The 25,781-nt window shown below is 38.8% G+C and overlaps 1 protein-coding gene across 2 annotated transcripts in view; it reads left to right on the forward strand.

Annotated features, from left to right (window-relative positions):
• Nucleotides 1–1,630: 1,630 nt before the first annotated feature.
• The window catches only part of LOC121299432 (E3 ubiquitin-protein ligase DTX1-like), a 55,401-nt gene continuing 31,250 nt past the window's right edge, over nucleotides 1,631–25,781 (forward strand). Inside the window, exons 1-2 of one of the 2 annotated variants that reach the window (XM_041227116.1) lie at nucleotides 1,631–2,006; nucleotides 3,513–4,233. In XM_041227116.1, coding sequence (XP_041083050.1) covers nucleotides 3,972–4,233 — 262 coding nt within the window. In that variant the 5' untranslated portion in view covers nucleotides 1,631–2,006; nucleotides 3,513–3,971. Of the gene's footprint in view, nucleotides 2,007–2,343; nucleotides 2,898–3,512; nucleotides 4,234–25,781 lie in introns of those variants that run through there. The other variant, XM_041227115.1, reaches the window with a different exon arrangement.

The raw sequence follows: 25,781 nt of genomic DNA on the forward strand, positions 1-25,781 counted from the left end.
CTCAGAATAAGTAACAGTCAAGTACCCTGCTATATTCAAAAGGCATGTGTATCATATTGTAACAAGCTGGCCCAAACAGCTGCAGTGAGCTCTTTAGGGATGCAAATAGTTTATGTCTTCATTATAGATGGTTACATACACTGCCTGAACCCTTTCCATATCTATATCTATCCATTTGGATTTGTCATCACCCTGGTGTAGGGCATGTTCTCCTGGGATATCCTGGTGTAGGGCATGTTCTCCTGGTATGCCCTGGTGTGGGGCATGTTCTCTTGGTATACCCTGGTGTGGGGCATGTTCTCCTGGTATACCCTGGTGTGGGGCATGTTCTCCTTGTATACCCTGGTGTAGGATGTGTTCTCTTGGTATACCCTGGTGTGGGACATGTTCTCCTGGTATGCACGGAGTCCCTTGATAACTCCAGAATGAATGCTGTAGCGTAAGCATTGCTCTGGATGAAGTTCACCCAACAATGCTGCACTTCTAACTAGACGGCGATGGCTACTTTCATGACGGTAATGCACCCACCCACCAGAACTATGTGGTTAGCAGGACTGAGACTTCAGGTATCTTCCATGACCACCACAATCCTGGATCTCAGTCTGATTGAGCAGGTTGGGGATGAACTTGAACGCAACATTCTTCATATGCTTACTGCTCTGCACCGAATGGATCTCACGAGACACCTTCCATCATCATACACTATCTTTGCCATGTCCACACCAAGGCTGTGATCAGAACAAGGCTGTGAGGGCAAACCGATAAAAAGCTACCATCTTTTACTCTATGAAGTGCCAAAACACAAGCATAAAATACTCAAGTTTTGCATTTGTTTTTTTATTTCTCATTAATTGGGAAACGTAGTGTCAGGCAAATGCTTGTCCATCGCTTATATTTGGGTACTGTTTAAACTGTGCTACTGACACAGCCATGCCTTTGCCAGAGGGAAGCAACACGTTGGCTGTCTGCCTGTCATTGGCAATCTGCAAAATTGAGGGGAAGTTGAAGCGTCACCCCTCCCCAAACCAACAAAACTAACGCAGTAACTGCATTCTGGGGACGTGACAAAACTCTTGTATTGCCCTGGTGCAGGCTGCATTTGTTGCAGAGAGAAGCTATTGAACACCAAGATTTTTTTTTTTCTAAACGGTCCCCTGAGCGTTGCACTATCCAGGTTAAAACCAAGCGAGCGTGCATAGAAAGACAGCTGTGTTTTTCAGTAAAAACATGTTTAAGCTGCAGCCAAAGTTCTATTTAAAAAAGATCTGGATCTACACAATAGGTCAGGTCCGTAATTAATAATAATAGGCCTATCCATCGTCTGTCCCAAAAACACCGAAAAACTTCAGATTTTTTGTAACTATGTAAACTTGCGATGTCTACGTATCCAAAACACGCATATATAGAAGTACAAGTGGGAGTGCTAGAAACAGGTGCACCGAGTGAGGTTTGAGTTTGAAAACCCGGTGTGGTGTGTTAATTTTAATACGTTTTGAGCCGAACACTTGACGACAGGGTTGTATATTCTAGCTATAACGGTTTCACCTGTTCATTTATTCATTTATGTGGCAGCAGATGTGCAGTGATGATGTAGCTGCTCGTGCTGTGCTGCTTGCTGCAGCGGCGTGTCCATAATGCGAAAGCGGGTCGAATAACTGGGTTGTATAACTGCTTGCTTGTTTTGAAAACTCAAATCTATATTATATAATAATACTCTATATTACTCTATATTATTGTGTGTAATCGTTTTACTTATTATTAGCACGAGTTATGTATGTTGTGCCTCTAAGGTGAAACCATTCGACTGGCTTCTGTCGGGCTAGTAACCAACCCCAGCGATTTCAGACTGAAAAAAACAAAAGACTATTTTAATTTAATTTAATTTTTTAATTCAACATTGCTTCTTTTCTTCGATATTTCTGTTTCTTACTATGGGATAATATGTGATTTTGTATGAACTAGCGCAGAAGGACCCGGATCAACAACTTATTGCGTTCAACAACAGAGTACGTACAATATTATAGTATTCGTCTTTCCTCCCTTTCCTTTCAAGTAACTTTATTAAATATTATATATATATATATATATATAATATATATATATATATATATATATATATATATATATATATCTATATATATATATAATATATATATATACTGTTACACACACACACACACACATCCATTTTTGCATTCAAATTCAGCATTGCTGCAAAAAGGTGAGATATAAGTTGTTTTTTTAAGACGCCTGGGAAATCAAATGTACAATTTGTCTTGACGGTGTTTTTTTTTTTTAATGAATGCTCTGCTGCTCAACTGTCTTCAAGAGCGTCGCATGATTGCAACCAAGCGCTCCGACTGTGCTTGATGTGGGAGTTTTGCTTTACAGTATGCAAAATGATTACTTCGGTAAACCACTCAGCTCAGTGAAAATATGCATGCGTGCGAATTGTAACCTCGTCAGGTGGAAACAACAATAGATGCAGGGGAATCGATACGCTATCTGTTTTTGATAGAAGACCACGGCGAGCCGCGACACACAAGGACACGAAGGCACCAACCACCACGATCCTGGAATGACATTTTGGTCATAACAAAAAAAAGGCTACTGACTATCGCTGCATATTGGCAACGTTTGAAAAGATATTGAGAAACGCTGTAGAGCTTCCTTTTTATATCAAAGGACCGCTGCAAACACGCATAGAATAAAGCTACAAGAGACGCAGAGGGCATTATTTAAAGTAAAAAAATAATAATAATAATTCAGCATGCAGTCTTTGCATTGAACATCCATTTTTAATCTCCGCCCGTAACCAAGAAACGGGGGAGAAAGAGAGTGTGTGAGAGAGCGAGGAAAAGCGGGTTGAAGAGGATAGGAAAGAGGATAGCTTATTTGTAAGTTATCTCTACTTTTTTGAATCACATACTTTGGGGGGTAATCAATTAGCCGAATAAGAGGGTATTTTGGTCGAGTAAATATGTATTTTTTTTAAAAAACGGAACAAACAACAATCGTTGGTTTATAATATAGACACCTGCGGATAAGCTACAGTGACTTGACGTTAGAAAAACAATAACGATGGTATTTAAATGCATTTGGGGTGCAGGGCAATGAGAACGAACCATTGTGTTGGGAGAATTAAAGTACTGTACCCCATTCTGTAATATACCTTTCTGAAATGATTGGTTTAGTATCTGGAGAGAATTTAAACTGAAGCAGCTTGTTGAATTGTGTACCCGTTGAATGGGCAGCTTGCTGCAGTCCGTGCACTGTCGCTGTCAGTAAACAAGACGACTTCATATTTGTGAAGAATATGCTTCTGGATTGTGGGCATGAAAAGAAGAACATTTTAAATCAAAATAATATTTTCAGAATTACTGTAACATTTTACCCCAGATTACTACAGTTTGAAACGCAATTGGAGCTGTATGCATAAGCATTGCAATAGATGGTCATAAGTTGTATTTTAATTAAATCACGTTTTGTTTAATGTTGTTTTATTTTGCCAGAATTAAAGCGACCTGCCTGTGTAGGATGAAGTTCTGCGGGAATTCGAAACAACCCAATCTGAAGAAATGAATTTTAATTAACCCGAAATGTCGTAATAGATTGGAATATCCGTCACCTAGGAAACTCGCTTGCAAAACTGCGCTCCATACAGGAAGGAGTGCACCAATACCAAGCGGGGTAAACTGGGGGGTGGGGTTACAAACTGTAAAGAAGGTATCCCTGTGCATGAAGTTGAAAATCAGAGATTGCTGTTTGGTTTCTGATCTCTCTGGGATGTGGAAAAACGAGCCCAGTCAAAACCATGATCTAAAGGGAATCGTTGCCTAAAAACTACGTTTTTTTTTCTGTATTTTGTGCACCATGTCAGAGAAGTTGACTATTACGATATGACAACCTAATCTCACCTGGGAGAGACTGAAAAAAAAAAGTTAAAAAAAAAACCCAGTTTTGGATTTGCAATGATGTTGCGTCCTGGATCTGCAATGATGATCCATGTGAACGGACTGGGGTATGCACCCCAGAACCTGGCCCGGGTGGTGGTGTGGGAATGGCTGAACGAGCACGGTCGGTGGCGACCCTACAGCGCTGCCGTGTGCCACCACATCGAGAACGTGTTGAAGGGGGACTCGCGGGGCACGGTGGTGCTGGGCCAGGTGGACCCACAACTGGCCCCTTACATCATAGACCTGCAATCAATGCACCAGTTTCGACAGGACACAGGTAATGATGTTTATCTTTAGCCAGGCACTAAAACTTGAAATACTTATAATGGTGATAATGCAGTGAATGTGAAACATGCATTTCACACAGTGCCACCTGGTGTCCAAATGTTGTGATGGCAAATTTTGATCTTTATGCTGCCTTACTAGAACCACTGTTTATTCTTTAAGATTCCTAGTTGTCTTTAATAGCTATTACTATAAGGCTATTACTATAATGTTTATTATGAAAATGTAATGTTTGGTTCATCAGCCTACTGGCAAGACTTTCTGATGATCAGACAATATACTCTTGGACATGCCATTAATCTGATATAGATGATTTATTAGTGTTTATTAACAAAGATATCATTTTCATCCACAAACTTGGGGTATAATATGGTTAACTTGATTGTATCCACATTTTGAACCCATACTAATAAAGTAAGAGATTTTGAGCACATTCTGTATGTGTGTGCAATTCTTTTAAAGTGCAGGAGAGCTGGCGTTTCTATGTGTATCATGGATTGTCTCAATATCCACTAACCTGGAGCCAAGCTTGTGTGCTATTGGTATGTAGAAATGCTCTATTAGCGACTTAGCATGTAATGCAATTAATTTAGCAGTTTATGGATAACCTTGACCCACTATCATCATTGAAGCTAACACTGTACCATTTAAACTTAAGATGTTTATTGGTTGTATCAATCTCCCAGGAGTACATTATTTCTAGGGACCAAGTCATGCAAGTAAACCTAAAAAAAGTTTGTCTCAAATGTCTCAATTCTAAAGTTTTAGGGGATGCAAATCTTTTGGCCATAGCTGTATGTGTATCATTATAGAATGCATATTAAGCCCATATATTGTGTGATAAAGCCTTCTGAAGATTATTTCTATCAGATAGTTTGCATTAGTTGGAAATTATGTCACATTGAGATTAGCTGTGGTGTTTATTTTTACTAAACTATAAAAAAGCAATAATTTCAATGGAAAACGTTTCAACACTGAAAAAGACTTTGTCATTAGTTTATTAAGTTTCATTTAGCGATAATAGATGTAAATCAAAGGACAAAACATCTCCGGGGGGTTATTTTTATAATGTCATATTCATATCCTTGGCAAATATATCTTATTTGCATTTTGTTTCATTTAAATGCTAATGGGTTACTTTTACTGCTGTTCAGAAGCAAGATTGAATCTGTGCCAAAATTCATATTTCATAGGCATACAAAATAATACAAATAAAAAATAATAATGCACATTTTAAGGAACTGTGTAGGTACTTTTTATAAATGTTTTTATTAATTTTAAAGACATATATATATATATATATATATATATATATATATATATATATATACTATATATACTATATGCACGTGTTTTTTATAATATGCAATAATTTAAACCCCTATAAAAGTGTAGAAAACATTACAAGCATATTAAGGCATAGGTAAAACTCATAGTATGATAAAAACATGTAAACATGGCAATTTATGGCAAAACTGCCAAATTATCATGCAAATTTACCAGGGTAAACTTTTTTGAGGGTAGGAAGCTGTTGGTAATACATTGTTTTATAATTATGGTAAAAGCCTGTTGCTTTATCTTTCAGAACCTGGAAGTGTGTTAAAGAAGTCAGTCATTGTGGTGAAGATCATACGAGATTGTTTAATATTTCCCACCGTCTTTGAACATTGTGCACATAGCAGAAGTAGTGCTAATTTTAACAAAAAAGTTTCCAGACTTAGCTGCCCCCTCTTTTGTGGGAAGGAACAGTGATTGTATTTTAAAAAAGCCAACAAGCAAAAAGCAAAAAATAAACAGCATGTTAGACTGAACGAACCACTACTAGATAGAAAGTTACAAAGTTACTGCAGTAAAGTATAAAAATACACATGGGAAAGCATTGTAATGCCAGGACAGGCATGGGAAAGCATATTAAAAACATGGTAAATTCTGGTAAATGCATAGTATAACCATGGGAAAAGTACAGAGAAACTGCACAATTACAGTGGCAAACTGTAAGGGTGGGATAACTTTCTGAATGTTTGGTGTAAAGGTAGGCTGCTGTAGGTTATAATTCAGCAGTGGCATTGCTGGAGGCATTTATTTCTCTGCGGTTGTAAATCAAGGTCAACGTTACAGTTTTGTAGATTTAAGCAGGGCTGTTGGTCATGTTGGTGCTAAAAACACAGAAAATTCCAGCTTTTAAACCAGGGGGAAATATATTTTATCCAGACTGCAAGCTTGAAAGTCAAGGACACTACCAGCTGACAAAATGTGGAGGCACACACTTCTATGTCCACTGAAACTATTTTACACCCTATCAATCTCTAATGCTGTAATAAATACTGAGGGTTTGGCATATATTTAAATGTATTTTATGGTTATATTCTCAGGATTACTGTAGATAGCATCAATTCTTAAAACTCAAATGCAAAGATTAACTTGGTATGGTTATTAGATTCACCTCCTATAAAATCAATTTCTGTTTCAATCTTCATATCTTGGTGAGCTACAAGCTTGAAATACTCATGGAGCAATATCACTTTCCCAAATCAAATATAGTTTCCATGTGTTGTTCTTTCAGTACGACGTTGAAAATGTGCAGAATGAAATACTTTTCGTTTGTTAAGATCATAGTGGTTTGTGAATGACAACTGGAATGATTGGATTTTATTGAAAATGCTTAATCCAAAGTTGAGGATTACTTGACTGGTAATGCCTGCTTCAGTTTCCCCAAGTTGAAAGTAAAGGTGATTCTCACAATGAAAAGGGAATTACTGCTGAGAAGGAAGGAAATCCCCTGGGTCCTGGGCTGTAGGTCACAAACAAGATTTTAAAAATTGATCCTGAGCTTCACTGAGAATCAATTGAGTGATGCAAAGCGCAACGCAAATGTGCTGAGTCCAGTGTTCTCAGGTCGGTCGGCTCGGCTCCCAAGCGCTCCAGTTCAGAACAGTCTAATCTGGAGACAATTGTCTTTTGAAGAAGAGTCAGGAACTGCATTAAAAGTGCAGAAAAGAAACTAAGGAGTATAACAACATTGCCAGGTCTTTTGATAGCTTTAAATATTAGCTCGTCATTGTGGTGGTTCATGCAGCAGTTATTGAAAGTCTAGGTTAAGACAACTTCTATGATTTACCATAGTTTACCATGCAAATGTGTTGATTCCAGTGTTCTCATACCATAGTTTTACAATGCTTTACCATGCTCTCATTATGCATTATTCAGGGATATAAAAAAAAAATAAATCCCTTTGCATATTAGTTTAATCCTTGCCTGGTTTTACTATGAATTGAATCAGACACACCTGAACTTGTTACCTACACACGGTAGTTAATCAGGCTCATTTTAAAATCTGGAAAGGGGGGAACTGCTGTGCAATAAGAGTCTTATTTACAGCACTGCTTATTACTGGATAAACTATGATAAACTTGTATAAGGGGGCTAATAGTTCAGGAGCTGAGCTTCATTTTTAGTTTCCTGCTATTTCTGGCTAGCCTAGATTACATGTATCTATAGCAGGCAACTGGAGGTAAAGAGCAGTTCCTGAACTCAGGTGAAAGCACCTTAACATACACTTTTCAAGTACAAACAAAACAAAGTATTTGAGTAATTGTATAAGGAATCACTTTCAGAATTATGTCCTCTAAGTCCTTCTGGAACACTGTGGGTAACCACTTACTTGTCCTCCCTGCAACACTTTGTCCCTAGGGGAGAGGTTAACGGTTACCCTCTGGTGTACCAGATTTACATGGCGGTTAGACATGATTTTGAGAGCTCTATTAAAGCCACAGGGTGCTTTAAAATTCCAAGTTTTAAAAAGGGTGAATGACTGAAACAGAATTCTAGCAAAATAATCTTGTTTATGCACATATTGTTTTTATGAAATTTGTATTAATTCTAAACCAAATAAATAATACATTAGTTAAGTTTTTCACACCAACACCAATTTGCTCATTAAAACTAAGGTACATTTAAACATATCTATTTAGCAAGCACATTTGTTATGTTTCCAGTTTTCCAAAAGAATGCCACATAAATTGAATGCATTACAGCCTCACATAGTGACAGCAGGATAATAAACTGGGCTTAATGGATATTTAATGTGGTGCAAATGTAGTCTATTGTTTTTTTTAAAATTTTACGTTCAACTTAAAACTGCTGATTTACGAAGCTGAAAATTTAAATCAAAATAATAATAATAATTTGCTTAATCAGGAAATAAATCCTGCATAATTAGTTGTAACCCGTTTGAGTTGCAGTAACAAAGTGTAATTTATATTAGATGAAAAAAAGTTTGGTTTTTCAAAGTTTGACAAATTGGCATAACTGTTTCACCTCCGCCTCTGGTCTTGTGAAATTCAGTCAGTGTTTTTTGAAATACTGCAAAGAGGTGAATCAGTTAAATTAGACTATCCCTTTTGAGAACTTGGCTTTTCTGTAAACAATCGTGATTCTTCTGTGAGAAAAAAAAATTACAGAAACGACTGGATTTATTTCTAGATTAAGAGGGATCTGTTTTAGGTAATGGTTATATTTCGTACTTGAAAGGGAACTCATTCAAGAGCATACAATCAGACAGACAATCTCCATATACTGTACCCCCAGGTTATGATGCTTTAAATAGCTAAAGAGGGTACTTAGTAAGTGGACAACTTGTTCTTTTAATATGAAAAAAATGAAATGCAGACAGTTGTCTCAAAATACCCCTAGATTTTGACGCTTTTAATAACATTTACTAAGCAACGGTTATGTATGTACTAAAAAAATGGTATGTATTATTTTAGAAAGTGCTCTGTATTTATTGTGTTCTATATTCTTACCTTAATAATTTATGAAGACAAGTTTTTTCCAGGATGCTTTGGAATTTTAAAAGGGCTTTGACATTACATTTATATGTATTTGTTACAGAAATTATATTGAGTTAGGATTTAGAAAAGGGTGCCTTTCCTTCGATGCTGCACTGCCTTTTTTTTTTCGTGGGGGTAGAAAGCTTGAGAGACTCATGTTGTAAAAGGTTAGACCCATCTCTTCTCTGCTAGGAACTCTTTCCAGCTGTGTTGTTTGTGTGTCAGTACTCAGGGGCCATGCTTGCCTGAGCCAGCTCATCATTAAAACATGCCACACATCTACCAGAGAAAGAGCCCTCTAGAGGGACAGTGATCTCTGCAGCGCAGCATTGGGGTCAAACAAGCAGGCAGCATGTGGGTAAGGTAGTGGTGCCTGCATAATTAGAGCTGTTTTTTTCCATCTTGTTCAGTCGCAGTATTTCGTTTATATGATGTTAGATGCTGCATAGTACAATGTTATCACTGCTCTCTGTGAATTTGATGAAACGTACAGTAAACTTATATTTGCTTCAACTTGTCAAGCCCCGAAACATACTCTAATATTGTGTTACAATCCCAGCTTGCGCCCTCTCGTTATAAACTGCTTCAGTGACGAGCGTTTCAAACAGTCTGCCCACTTTCCCTGGAAATCAAAATGAAATAACCTCTACAATACCTGTGTTGTCCCTTCAAGCTTTAGTAACCGCAGGGTTTAAAATCTGTAAGCGGAGATGGCTGAACCTTTTATTGCTAATACAACTTCTAACACGCTGAGCACAAAGCTACTTTCTACCTGCCTGTGTCTTTAAATGAGAAAGTGGGGCTTCCTCAGTGCAGAGCAGGAGTTGTGCAATCATATTCCAGGTATCCAAAAGCTAATCTGCAGTGACTGCACAGCAATCTGGTCACTACCTTCTGAATGGAATTCTAGCTGGAAAAAGAACTGCAAACGATGGGGCTGAATTTTGTCCCCTGTACCAAGTGAAGTGTGAGGTACTACTGTTTAATTTGCCAACCTGTATGACTGTGGCATGGGAAAAAGTGCTTTTTGATAAGAAAAAGGACATTTTGGGTAGAGGTTTCTTGCAACTAAGTTGGTGCTAGCTACTCCTACTTTACATAAGAAATACCATGCACCCAACTGTAAGTAGCAAGTATTTTTAGTGAATTTCTCTAATCTCTGCGGTTTCTCTCATTCATATTAAATCTGTATATTGCAAAATAATTTAAATTCTGGGCGTCACTTTCATCTGTTGGTGTTGCCTGTTGGTTTGTACAGCCGAGGCCAAGCATCACAGCATTATATTTTTTAAACATGAGCCTGATTCATTTACATGTTTTATTCAAACATCATGAACCTTGGAGTACATTACTCAGTTTTCACTTTGATCTCACTCCCTCCTGCAACAGTGCTGGTTCAGCGACTGAAATATATCTGATAGAGGGAATATGAAATATGCTGTAGCAGGAGGAAGCATGGATAGATAAGATATTAAGATAGACTTTGTGGTCCAGTGGTTAAAGAAAAAGGCTTGTAACCAGCAGGTTCCTGGTTCAAATCCCAGCTCAGCCACTGACTCCCTGTGTGACCCTAAGCAAGTCACTTAACCTCCTTGTGCTCTGTCTTTCAGATGTGACGTTGTTGTAAGTGACTCTACAGCTGATGCATAGTTCATGCACCCTAGTCTGTGTCAGTCACCTTGGATAAAGACGTCTGAGACATAAACAAGTAATAACAGATTTCTGCTGGTGAATGCTAAGTAAAAACTTCCTCAGGTGAAAAAAAATCTGAAAATACATTTCCTTGATACAGACAGTACACAATAGAGCAAAGGTGTGACTACAGTACCTGTGTACCTCTGTCTTTTTAAGAGAAGGCATGGTTATGTGTCTGTGGTGGTGTGAGTTGTGCAGTTCTCATGACTGTGCCTTAGTTTGAGGTGGCCTGTTTTGCTGGGTTCTGGTTTAGTTTGAAGCGTGGGTGGGGTCACTGCTGTTTTAAAGTGATGTAAGCACTGTTTTAATTTGAGGTTCTGTTTAATTTACTGGGTAAGGGTGTAATTAGAGGCCAGCTTAGGGAAAGAGAAGGGAATTATGAATCAGGGCAGCGTTGGAATAAAACTCAAAACCATCAAGTTGTCTTACTCGAATAAGAAAAAAAACTTGCTTTGAAATGCTGCATGATTTGTGTCACTGTCTGGTGTCCCAGAACCCCCTGCAGTGTTTACAAGAAACACACGACTTTCCAACATAATCCTGATTGCTTTGATATTTTTATTAATTTTTACTCGCCAGCATTCGCCAAGAGAAAGGTCATTTCATCATGTTCCCTCCTTCAACAAACAAGTTTTCTGTTCCCACAGTAAGCTTCTCATTTTAGACAGCACTAGCATTGTTGCAGTGATGATGATCTGGATGCACTGTGATGCTTTGACATTATTTATCTTGTTGAATGTGTGAATAAAGAAATCAAAACAGTCGGCATTACTTGAAAAATGAATGCTGCAATACGGACCGCATGGGACACCGCAGAGTTCAAGTAAGATATTACTTGTAAACACTGCAGGGAGCGCTGGAACACTGATTCTCATTCACTTCATGGGGAAATCTGTAGCTGAAGTTATGTTCTTTTTTTACAAAGAAGTGAAAGGGCTGCTGGGAGATCTTGCAATTGCTGTGTCTCCTCATTGTCGTGTGATTATGTGATTTGTTCGATGATCTTATGAAGAATATGCTGTTCTTTCAAAGCTAGGAATTTGAGACAAGAGTTTAGCAATAATACCTGATACAAACTGAGATTACAGACCAGTGTTTGGCTGAACAGAAGGCTGCTGGTCTGTGTCAAATACAGATGTGGGCTAGTATTGCAATTATACAATGTAGATACAAATATTTTGCTTTTATTCTGTATTTATGCTGTAGGAAAGTAGTTAAAAAGATGTTCTTCAGGGTCCCAGAATGGCTCACCTACTGGCCAGACACCACTTTTGAGTTCCTGGGTGCTGAACAGGAAGCTGGCTTGGTAGTGGGATCGGAGGACGCCCACCGAACCTTCAGTTCCCCTAAGCTGTGTGGGGATTTGCTGCAGTGAGGGAAAAAAAATAAGTGAACATTATTAATCTTGAGCAGGATTGTCACATGCTTTGAGGAAATCTGTTCAGTCTTAGCACTTAAGATCCTCCAGAGACATTCAAAGACAGTCAGAGCCAGGGAGATTGAGAGAAAAGCAGTAATAACTAAATATGGGAGCAAAGGAACTTATACAGAGGAAATGTAGAACTATATATTCAGATGGCATTTGATAATTACTAGTATAAGTCCAAAGTAAAGACTGAAATATTCAAAATGAGATAACTGGTGAAGAAATATTGATATAAACCACCAAGGCATTTCTTATATCCATTTAGTTTTGAAGCTTTGTTAAGGTACCAGTGGTTCTGTAAACTTTCAGCAAGTCACCAAGATATAACTGAAAATTATATACCAACGAATGTAAAACAAGAGGATAAATGCATTACTTAAGAAAAGTGGGACTTTTCACACCCATACCTAGTTGCACTTTTAAGGTTATTAAAATTGGCAGGGTGAACATACAAATACAATAAGGTTAATTCAGTTCACACGGTCTAAATAAGCCTCAAAGCCTCGCCGTTAAAAGTTGTGAGAAGAAAGATTACAGGGATGTGGTTATACAACCCAGAAGGGGAACGGAACGGAGAGGCTTAATCTCTGTGGTAAAGTTTACTGTAAAGTGTCAGAGGGAACCATGCGTGGAGACACGTAGCTGGGAGAGAAGGCTGCACTTGTAGTCTTTATCTGCTGTTGTGGTCTGTCTTACTGCAGAAGTATGTAGAGACTGTGTGGGCTTGCTTTCTGTTTCTCACTAAGGCCTGGGGATTGTCTTGTTTTGCTTCTGTGAGAGCTTCCTTTCAAGTGACCAGAGTAGGGTGGCGTTCTCATACAGTGAGTAGTCATGACAACTGCACCTGACTGTATTGAACTGCAGCAGGAAGTGGATTAACTAGGAGTTAAATGTGTTGTTAGGGGTGAGACAGACTGATCCCTAGCATATCTAGGCCACATTTTAGAGGATTGTAGTGGCAAACGTTTTAACAGGGACCAACATTGTTTTGTAAATCATCAGATTTGGCACAGAAATATACAGTGTGCTCAACAAGTGTGTGCAAACTGGTCTCCTAAAGGAAGGCATCTTCAGCCAAGCTGTTACAAGACACTAAACTAAAGAAACTAAGTAAAAGACACAAACCTGCAGAAGGACTGCTCCTCCCTGCTTGCCTGTGACTGTGGTGCAGGTTATCTACAGGTTGTCAAAATGCTACTGGCACATCCGTCCTTCGAATAGCAGTTGTAGTATAGAAGGTACTATTTAATCGATCCTACTGGGAGATAGCAATGTTGGATTCTGATAGATACTGACCGGAAGGTTAGGTTTAAGTTAAAGGTTTGGAGTGAAATTGCCATTAGATTTATGTCTAGAAACATTCATGTTCCTGGAGGATCTTCCTTCATTCATGTGTAGAAACATTCATGTTCCTGGAGGATCTTCCTTCATTCATGTGTAGAAACATTCATGTTCCTGGAGGATCTTCCTTCATTCATGTGTAGAAACATTCATGTTCCTGGAGGATCTTCCTTCATTCATGTGTAGAAACATTCATGTTCCTGGAGGATTTTCCTTCAGACAACAGCGTGCAACAGTTGCTAAGGAATGCTGAAATTTTTCTTCAAATAAGGAGCAGTTCCGTAATATAGAATTTACCAGCACCTGGTAAAACAAGCATGTCAGTAACATCCCTACCACAGCTGTAAATTCAAAATTAGAGATAACCGCATGATGAAAAAGTGGAGGACCATGAAGTCTGTCTACAATGTACAGAATAGTATAGAATAAGAAATGCCATTGAAAGTTTATAATTCGATAAATGGTATTTAGTGTGACTTACTGTACATGTGGACGGGTGTGCTGACATAAAGACACCTCCATATATCCCCAGAATTGATACTCTCAGTATATGGAGAAATGTAGAGTGTGATGTACGATCGCCTCCAAGGATTTTCATAGATTGTGTGGGTATGTGTTTGTGAAGCTTTTGCATTGGCTGCAGTATGTTGAACTGCAGTACCTGGTCTGTAGAAAAAGCTTTATTATGAGCTTCCAGTTCTTTCGCAAACAGACAAAAAAAATTAAAACAAAAAATAGAAACCCTGTCAGGGAGTGAAGCCAAGTGGAGAGCGGTTTTTGCTGCTGGCAGCTTAGGCTCTGTGTTGCCTTGGCAACATATCTGCCGATACAGCAATAACAAGATCAGTTTGTAATGCACTGGCGTTTATTACAAATTTTCTTGCTTTATTCCTGGTGGCTTTCTTTCTTTGTTAAGTGGGATGAACAGATCCCATAATACCCAGCCTCAATGGTCTCAGTGGTACAGGGCACAGGCATTTTGCTCTATTGAGACAGCTTCCAAACCTTTCACAAAGGGGATGTGTTTTTGAAAACAATTATGGGTTTCCGATGGCAACCATGACTGGATCTACGTTATTTAAAGGTACAAAAGTATTCCACATTTATACCTTTCTTAGACATACAGAATCAACAAAAACCTGTCCTTTTATTGGGCTGTCTTCTAGGTCTTTTATATTAATACTGTCTCCTAGCGGGCCTTGCCTCACAGAATAGTCTGTAAGTAAATTTGTTGTGTGTAGCGTGTCTTTTATTCTCATGAGAGGTGTCATCTTGTATACTTTGGGCAAGAGGGTCTCAAAGTGAAGTTCAGACTGTGCAAAGTGATTTCTGTTCTAATAAGAGACACCCTTTACAAAATGTATTATTAACATGCTCAACAGCAGAAGATTATACTGATTTAAACATGTAAGAGTGATTCTGGACAGGGCTATTGAGACCTATCCTAACAACGCTTGGCCGAATTCTAACCCGTGATTTCAGTCTTTTCAACTAATCATTCAGGTGAATCATAGAAACCAATTCTCAAGTTAATCGCTTCCCTTGACACAGTTTCCCAAACAAGCCACAAGTCATGAACTAACTCAGAAATGACTAAATTTAACAAAGAGCTACATATCAAAAATACTACCCACTATCAGAATGTCAGTTTACCTTGTAATGAATTTCCTTCTAATACTGACATCAGCATAAGACCCGTACTCACCTCTCACTAAGAGCTTTCTCTTTAGTTGAATGGTAAGACATTAGTCTCTGAACCGTGTGGTTTGTGGTTTGTATCCAGCCCTTGCCTTTCCATTGAATTCTATAGGCTGAGATGTCAATTCATTACAGCCTTTACAACGTATTTCGTATCACTGTCCCGAGGGTTTGATTTGTTTATGCTGCAGCGTCTCTCCCGTCTCCAATGTCTCGGTTGTCTCACTCAGTTGGAGAAGTTCAGGCCAGATTCATTGATTTCTCTTAAACCGATACACTGAACTGAATCAGTCAGTAAAAAAGAATCAAACTACATACTAAAGTCACAGAATGCACAAGAAGCCACTCTCAACTTGAGAAAAATACTGCATTTAAACCTACTTTCATTTGTATAAGGTATACTTGTTATAGAAACAGAATACAACACACATGTTTGTAATGTTGTGGTTATTTCACTCATGAAGATAGCCTTGTGTGTGGTAAAACCGCAGTACTCTACAGGGTCATTTGTTGGCCATCTGTCTTAAGAACAAATTGATTTTTGAAACGCATAGAAACAAAGGTTTAAACAGGTAAACAGTCCTTGTGGGTGAATGGCCTCTCACAAACCAATAGGGCTGCAGCGACTCTGTCTGCAGCTCCGATTCGATTGGTTCCAGACCTTTCCAGTTGCTAGGCAGTTAATAGTTGTTTTTTTAAAGGTTGCTATGGCAGACTCGCAACAGGTCCCTATGGGTGCACAGAAATAGACAGCAGGCAGATCAGACTCCTGTTTAAAATAGTGGACCTCATCTCTGCCTTTCAAAGTGGTAGATTCAGAAGTGAGCACTGCAACATCGTTTGAAGAGGATAAAAAGTAAACTGCCGATGTGTGTCTCCTCTGTTTAAACAAGAAACACAGACAAGTAAATCTTATCCTTAACAGTTGGCGCCAAGTTAATATACAGTTGTTTATACAGCAAATTGATAACACTGTACATTTAACTTCATCACTGTTGACAACAAAGCAAACAGGCACATTGGAATAAGGAAAGTAGTGATTGACAGAATGGGTTTAGGAACAGCAGAGTATGGGAAGAGGGAGAGGAAGACGGAGAGAATCCAAGAGAGAAGGTAGACCACGTTTCTAACAAGGTACGGCAGACACCACACACTGCAGTTGTTCAACACTGGCTCCACAGTGGAGAAGCAGAGCCAATTAGCCTTAATTATTGTCACTACATGGTGCTATACAAACTTGCTTGAAATTGCTCGTCTCATATTAGTATAAAATACAGATAAGTAGATTAAAATACAAATAGTGTTTTATACACTGGCTGGCCACTTTATTAGGACACAAACCTAGTATCAGATTTGGCCATCATTTGCCCTTTGATTACCTAATTATATAACGCATGTCCGCTTTTCAGTAAATCTTTCTGTACTATTCTGTACATACTGTTGATATGTGTCATTGCTCTGGCAGTGCTAGTTTTGTATTTACAGCTGTGGCAGGGGATGTACCTTCCATACAACATTAGGCACGTTACGTGAGAGTTTGCTTTTCTCGAGACATCTGTTTCTCGTGAAACAAACGTGAGCATGGTGCCTTTTTGTGTTTACATGTAAAGCCTCTCATTTCCCTTTGGAACGCCAATTTTTTTCGAACGCTATGCAAATGAAGGAGAGGGGGAGGGGTGGGCACATTTAATAGCCATGCTGACGCCCCCACTTAGATTCTCGTGCTGTTAACCGTGACAGTCCCCAAAATACTGGGTGTGTTCACGGAGATCATTCTGCGCAGATTCTGTGCATAATCTGACCATTGCCAATGGAGGCGTTCACAGAGATCATTCTTAGATGACCATTGGCTAACTTGGTCAGAATGATCTCGGCGAATGCACCCACTATTTAAGTGAGCAGAGAAAAGTTTCACGAGAAAAAATTCACGTGTCGTCTTGTTTGACGTAAATGGTTATTAAAGATCTGATTTGCTGATTGATGTAACTTAAAAAAAGGAAGGTGAGTAAGTAGATTCAAAAAAATGCACAGCGTCCTTTTCTTCAATCAGTTGTTAGGTTTATTGAAATATGCAGGGAGTCTGGTCCCAGGTACAGGACAAACAGAATACTCGTCCTTACAATTTTTGCATGACATTAAATACCCTTCTGTATAGATGGTCCACCTCCTCTTTCTCTGACATTTAACCAATAGCAAAGGTACAGCACATTATTCTGTTACTATATATTTAATTTAGTGTGTGTGTGTGTGTGTGTGTGTGTGTGTAGTCTTGTGTGACGACCTCTGAACTCAGCACATTCTTCAGACCCCGGGCGCCCCAAAAGGCCCATACATCTAGTTTTTGTCATATTCCTTGTTCCTATCTCTCCGTTTTGCTTGAGGCTCTTTGAGTCCAGTGGCGTTATCTCTTATTCTCCCTGAGAACCTTTGGGTCCAACGCCAGTCCCTGGGAGCCTTTTAGCTCCTTTATGCTTTGCATTCCAAAAGTCTTAGAGCCTGGCCCCTTCTGGTCCACAGCATTGTTATCTTGTTAGCTTGCAGTTAATGCTGGGCAAGAAGCTTGTAGACACAAGGTCTCTATCAATTGTTAGCAGTACATGCAATTTGAACCAAACAGTCTGCTATCTGCAATATTAGTCTCTTTTCAGAAAAGAACACCAGTATAGCTCTGCCAGTCCACATGCGTAGCAAACTGCTAATCAATTCTCGATCCATGTTTTCCAACATTGATAGATTGTGCCTGATTTTTTAATACTCTGTTTTAGTGACTTTTGACATTATTTTCATAATAAACTGAGCCAAATCCGAGTGGTCGTTGAACAGGCGTTTGGGCATTTGATACTACTGAAGCGTACTGAAATGAACCACGAGCTTGTTCCCCAAATCATTACAGCCTGCTGTATCCTGCACAATCTGTGCCAGGACCATAAGGAGGTGCTCAGGCAAGCAGAGGAACAGCTACCTCAGCCTCAGCAAGAATTGCACAACAGCGATATGAAGAGGCTCCTGCTATTAGAGATGCGTGGCTATCTTTATTTTTGTAACCTGACGGTGTACTTTTATTTTGTGTCACATTTTTATTTTATTAGCTTATTTTGTATCTCTTCATACCAAATATAGCATCCTCATTTGCGCTGTATTTGTATGACTGCTTCTGCTTAATAAAGAATTGGAATATTGAGTAGTATTGTTGACTCCCAAGAAATAAGTCGCGAAAATTCCACACCACATTTTGTTTTGAGAGTGGGTTAAACAATTTTCGTGTTGTGCATTGTTTCAAGAGGCCTCATCATATCCTCTTCCCTTATGGATATTAACACCCGAATCTCACAAGTAATTGAGACTTTCATGGTAAAATACTGAGACTGTTTTTTTGGAACACTTTCATAAGCTTTCCCTGCCAAGTTTCATGTGTATTGTCAGTTAACGTGAAATAATCACACATGTAAACTGGCCTATTGTTAGTATGATTGTGCCCATGACAATTTGGAGGAAGTATGTTTTTGAGAATTTCGCCCTGTGTAGGCAGAGATTTTCAGCAACAGTAATGCAAATCATGCCAATACTCACTAATCTTACCAAGTCATACAAAGGACTTATTGTATGATAATGTGCGGAAGGGAACATGTTAAAATCATGGCCTATATAATTCAATCACTGCTATTCCTGTGGTGTCCTTTTTATATCATCTTCAGGGCTAGAAAAGTCATTCTCCTTTGCAGTCCTATGAAACTCAATTGAAATTGAGAGAAAAGTGGTACAGATGATGCATTCTGTCTTGCAAGAGAGAATACCACACTGAAGCCTTTTTGATAAGTTCAGTGATAATGAGTTCCCATTTATTCTTTGTAAAGACAGCCTTCAAAGTCAAGTTTTTAGGTCTCTGGTTAATAATAGCACAGCTGTTGCACTTGTTAAAGCATGTGGTCATTCTAAATTATTATAGTAAAAAAGGCAGTTCAAAAATCCATGCTTTTACCAGACAACACTAGGACACCGCTTCAGTATGTTAGTACTGTCTATAAGGAAAACATTTAGCTGTATTTTTACTTTACCTGCTTCTACCAAAGACTAGCGATTGCCCTGAAGTCTTTCAAACACCCTTCATGAAAGTTTACTACAGTTATTTTGCTGTTTTCCCATGGTTGTACTATGCATTTACCATAGTGTACTATGATTCTTTTGTAAATATACTTTACCATACCTATCTGGGCTTTACCATGGCTTCATTATCTTTTATTACCTGTTATGATGCTTGTACTGTGGTAAACTTTTATAAGAGCCATTATGTGCCTTAAATGGGATACTACATAACCAAAGAGTCATAGTGTTGAGCTCAGTGGGCCATGTATAATTCAAGAGCCATCCTTTGGAGAGTCCTCCTATAAATGAAAAGTTGCTGCTGCTTTTAATTAATATGCTTTGTAGTTCAAACTCACTTCAGTGCTCTCGGTGATTGACATCACTCTCACAGCACTGCCACCCTTTCACAAACACTAAACCTCCTGTAACACCAGATCCCTGACAGACTAGGAGCTGAGCAGCTATTCACAGGCTTTTAATCCACTGCCAAAAACAAAAGTAGGGTCTGCTTCAGCTATGAATATGTGATGGGGCCTGTGATATGAACAGGATCCCTACAAGATGCTCAACAAGGGAAGAATTCCACCTGGACAAGTGTGATCTGAAATCTACAGGCTGCAGCTTTCTGACAGCACCCTGTGTGCAGAGCATGTAGGGATGGCTTATCAGTGGAGCAGAAACAATCGCTTTGTACAGCTCACAGTTTCCTACATGCAAGATACATGACAGTTAATGTGCATTTGATTTTGAATGGTATTTTTGTTATAAGTATTAGTGGACTGGGTTAAGTGTTAGCGGACCGCCTGTTGAAGTTATTTCAATACAGGTATGCACAGGATTCCTTCCTGTGGTTCTGCATACTGTAAATCCTATTCTATAAAAAATATTTCAAACAGAACCATTTGCAGACCATGCCATTACTCAGCAGTGATGCAATAGTGCATTTCGAAAGAAATATTGCATTCTGATAAGGTAGAACAATATCTGGTACTGATATATTACCATATAGTACTGCAGTGGATCATGCATATGTGTCTGTCAATATCACTGGTATGTCAAAATGTGAAAGAGTTGTGGTACCGTTCAGTTCTAGCTTTATACTACAGTATCTGCTCTTGTTTCACCATTGTCCCTTAGTTCAGAACCACTGCATTGCTATTGTAGTACCTCTGCTGCATTGCAAATTGGACAGCTCCTGAGTCACTGCTCTCGGCAATCCAATACCTTGATACAAGCTAAACAAGCTTTAGATACAAAGCAATGGCAAAGGCAGCCTCCTTGCTGCAGTTCACAAACTAACTGCTTCAGCTTGCTGCACCCCGAGGGACTCGTCAATTATTTAGCTTGCACGTCCGCAAACCATTATATCTGCAGGATTTCAATAAAAATTGTTCTCAGCCGCTCGAGTACGGCTGCTTCTCTGGCATTAAAAAGAGCCACGATGTGAAATCATTTGATTGCAATTCAAATGTATGAATTCACAGCCCCCTGCCCAAATTAAAATCACAGGTGTGGCTGCCCAATTTAACATTTAATTCACGTACAACTGCACATGAATTAATAAAGTGCAATTCCCCATGCTCACATATTATTACTTTTTACTTGCACGTGAAGTGCTGTGCAAGCCTCGTACCTAAATACAAATATACATTTTAAACACTCGTGTTACACAGACCCGTTTATATCCCGTGTACCAATGACTATACACCAACATTAACACACAACATATATTACACACAGGGGCGGGCACTTTGTCACAATGGGTATGAGTTTAATATAGACACTTGTATAATGATACCAGTTCTCGTGCTGATAATCTCTCATACACAGAAGTTCACTGTCCTATATCTCTGTATCAACAAACACTAATATTGACCTTTTTGTTATGAAGTTCATTCATGCTAAGAGGACTCAGTAATATTAAGAATAGGTTTAGAGACAGTGATGATGCAGCATGTCGATGTTGTTTAAGTAACGCTGTGTTTATCTAGTCTTGTGAAAAGTTTTGCCAATATATGCAACATGAGGGAAAGGGACCATTTTTATTTTTCAAGTGGGTAGTGTTGTTGTTCTGAGATGTTCAGAGCTCTATCACAACGCATGCATTTGTACAGTGGTTAAGATGCCCGCTGGCATGTCATGTGTGTCACCAGTTCCTGCCCAGCATCCACCCTGTTACCCAGATCTCATGCATACATCAACACCTTCACATTACTTAATTAGCATACTGTGAATGTCATTGTCCTATGTGAGAAGTATAATACCTGCTCTACGTATCTAACAACTAACAATCAAATAGATCTTTAAGCTTGACAGCTTTGGTAACAGCTATGCAGTTGTGATCAACACATTCATTTAATTACATTTTTGTCAAAGTTCCACTGTACAGTATGTGCATTTATAGAGGTGCCTTCACACTAGGCACAGTTGCACCTCACATATGTAACTTGTTTGTTTAGAAGGAAGCCTTGACTTAATATAAGCACCTCCAGACCAGCAGAAAGAGCCCATGAGCCCCTCGTATGCTGTTTGTCACACTGTGTGAACCCAGAATGACTTGAAAAGGTTGAGTTACAAATGTCTTGCTTAAGCCTGCTAAAGAAATAAGGTAGTGTCCAAACTCAAAAGGCTTTGTTCTTAATTGAACATTGGTCTTTAAGAATCCCTGCAAGGTGAACAAAGCACTATTCCCTTATCTTTAACCACTGGACCACACTTCCTCCCAGTCCCTCAGCTCTAGCCACTAGGCCACACTGGCTTACAGTTCTTCAGCTCTAACCATTAAACCATATGCATCCCAGTCCCTCATTACCAACCTTACACCACCCTGCCACCCAGTCTTTCAGCTAAAACCACTGGGCCACACTCCCTCCCCATTCCTTTAGCAGTAACCTTAGGCCACCCTGCCTCCCAGTCCTTAGGCATTACCTGCAAGCCCCTCAACTCTCGCCACTAGGTCATAATATCTCCCAGTCCCTCAGTCCCTCAGCCCCTCAGCCCTGCCTCCAACAACAAGTTTCAAGTCTGACTATACTACATGGAATATTCAACAATCCTACAGTTAATCTATCTGGCAATGTCATTATAATAACAAAAATGTTTCCTCCATATGAATGTTGTTTTTCTATTCTAAGTATGTTAGGGACTATTTTCCTCAGCAGAAGGTTACCCAGTGAAATATCAGAAGTTCAAGGTAAATATAGATTTTAAAGTGAAGATAAAGAAATAAATACTTTTCTAATAGCAGTAGAGCCCTCTCAGTGCGTGCTGTAGCATGTGGTAGATGACCTTGACTTCTATTAGCGTCCTTGCCTACGGCTCGGGACATATAACTCCAGTCGTGGTCAACTACCACACGGTAGAGCCCGCATCGACGGGCTCTATTGCTTAATTATAGGCTGCTGGGGTTGCCTGTCCCAATCAATAGGGATATAGAGGAGATGGCCGGACTGTGTGTAAATTATATAAAGAGGCTGTCCTCTGTCCTTCTGTCTGTCTGCAACTTTCTAAATACCTTCTTTAGGTATTGAATGTATCAGAATCTGAGGGCTTCTGTCTGTATGTCAGACTCGCTTTTATATCTGCATATGGTACAATCTGTGAATTCTCAAGCTCTGGAGCTTTGCTTGCTCAGACATACTGCGTCTTTGTATATATGGCATGATTGACCCCGAGACTACTAAATTAATTTGGAGAATGTTTTCACTGTGTTTTTTTTTTTTTTTTTTTTAACGGTGTCATTTGGAGAGTAAAAAATACCACTAAAAAACAAACTGCAAAGTGAATTTGAAATTCAATTGGCTTTGGCACCATTCCCGGATTCAGAACTGAAGGCAAATTACCTTCTCTGGACTCGTGCCGGCCTGTAGTGCAGTGTTTTATGCTGGAGGCTGATACTGACAAGAGGGAATAAGTTTGATGTCTCAATTGAAAATGTGACGTCTTCAGCCTAGCAATCTAATCACCTAAGATGTTTTTAACCAAGGTTTTAGGCTGCACTGTCCCACCATCAGTTTGAATTAGTTATGATAATGTCTGGTGCTTTGTGAACCAGCTATTTGCGAACTATATTTTAAAGCTGCTTGTATTTTTGTAAACTATTTATTAATGTTATAAAATTGACTTGTAGTGTATGTTAATGAATCTCAACTGCTGTTCTATTTATATGAAAACCGCACGTTTCACAATTAATACACAATCTTGTCACCTGCCACTTTTCTGTTTGACTAGTCGACTATTCAGCGCTACCGTATTCTGTATAACAGAATACCATTTGCCATGTTTACTTACTATTCCAGAAAATGCTTCCTGGCTGATTTCTGCCATTGCGCTTCTGAAGCTCACAGGTGAAGTGTTGTGCCTGTGCAATGCTGATATGTTTCCCCATAATCACCCTTAATGAGTCTTTTCAGAAGCATATTTTGCTGAAATAATAATTAAAAAAAAAAAAAAAAAAAAAAACATGGCAAATAATGGCCTAAGCAGATACAAGAACAGACTGAAACAAAACACCTCATAATGGAAAATTAAACAGGAAAAAAAATTATACTGGAAACAAATCCCATTAAAGATCACCGAGCTGTGGTTATGAAATATCACAGTCATTTAAAATGCATTTATCTCTCTTTAGATTCGCTTTGTAAATCATTTTCTGTTTCAATGATCACATACTGGTGACTTTTTAAAATCGTCCACGTGCCCTGTTTAGAGCTCCTAAACATCTCACACTCCTACCAGCTTGATATTAGTGTTATCTATTAGTGATGTTACTGCTGTGGCAGCTAAACAGATAACACAAAGGGTCTATTTCCAGCATGATGTTTTTGTTTCCTCAGCAGATTAATGGGATACACCTACAGTTCACTGTGGGCTTGTTGTGCATTCGCAATCTAAAATAACATCTTAGGTCCCTGTCAATAGCAATTATGAGCGGCGTAAAGTAGATTGCACAGAAGGCTAAACTTTGGATGAATGAACTCTGCTTCAGACAATCAAAGCATATTCAGAGGTGTGTATGTAGGTGTTATAAACCAAATGACGTATTGAAATGGCCATCCATCAATTATTCTAAAGATGTGCTAGACATTGTTTCAGCACAGGCGTATGCACATCACTGACTAGACCTTCATTGTTTGGCCCAGTGTGTACAATTACAGTACAATGATGGGGAGAAACTGTTTTATTTTTAGTGTTAGGTGAAACCAGTACAGTATTAAGCATTGTGTGAAGTTTAATTGGTTTCTCCTGTTCAAAGTAAAGTCAGTTTTGTAACACAAATACAGGTGTTGCAAGGAACACAGAGGTCAGAGAAGGAGATTTTTCATGTGGAAAAAATGTATTGCAGAGTTTTGCTGCTCTAACTGTACAGCACAGAGGCTGCAACTATGCACATGTAATGGTACCTTTATCGGTGTTCAATTTGAGTAGCTTAATTATAAGTAACAATTAATAGCCCGTGGGATAAAACCAATAATAGTGGACCTGTTTTCCCCCGTCCTCCACGCCAGGTCAGAAGGCCCTGGCACAGAATCAATCTATTGTGCAAACCAACCTGCCAACTGGTTCCCATGACATACAGTCTTCCAGACTGCCTTTCCAGTGTCGGTCAGTTGAAAGCAAGGCACAACACTGGGTCAGATTCATTCAGCTGATACTGTACTCCAGAGCAAAGCTTACTCGCTGGTAATGGTACAGAAATACCATGAAAGGAGTAAGAAGTAGGGATGTGGGAGAGCTGTAATCAAAAGTCATGTGCATTTGATCTTAAAAACAATGTTTCTATGAGTCTGTGTGATTCTTATTAGTAGTAGTATTGTAGTAGAAGGACTAAAGGTAAAGGTTTACCTCTGTGTACAGGAATTTACAGCTTTTTTTGCAGGTGTTTTAATATAATAATAGTGAGTGTGTTGGACAGATTTCAGATGATTTTGAATTGGCCGATGCATCAATTTTTCAACTTAAATGCCCATGTGAGAAACCCAAAGAGAGATAAGAAGAGAGACTTCTCAAGTGCCTCACACAAACACACTTTGGGTACTCGTAGACCAAACAGACCCATATAAAAGTTTCCCCATAGTAAAAACATAGCAAAGTGTAGTAAAATGTAGTGAAAGCAAGGTAAAACATTGGTAAGCATTGTAAAGAATACCGAGGCATGGTAAAGCATATTAATAAACATGGCAAACCAGGGCAAACTATAAGTATGCATAGTATAACTATGAGAAAATCATGGGAAAACTGCAAAAATACTGTGGTAAACTTTTATAAGGGAGTGTGTGAGGTGTTCTGGGGAAAAATTATACTACTATATAGTACCATCCTAAAAATGTTTTTCTGCACAGTATTATAGTATTTTAATAATAGTTTGAGTATACATCCATGTGTAGCAGTACCTATAACAGTATAATAAAGAGCTCAAAATGGCGATGGTCCTTTACAACACTTTGAGTGTTTTACAGCTGTTGTCAT

This window comes from Polyodon spathula, chromosome 25 (genome assembly GCF_017654505.1).
Source record: "Polyodon spathula isolate WHYD16114869_AA chromosome 25, ASM1765450v1, whole genome shotgun sequence".
NCBI lineage: Eukaryota > Metazoa > Chordata > Actinopteri > Acipenseriformes > Polyodontidae > Polyodon > Polyodon spathula.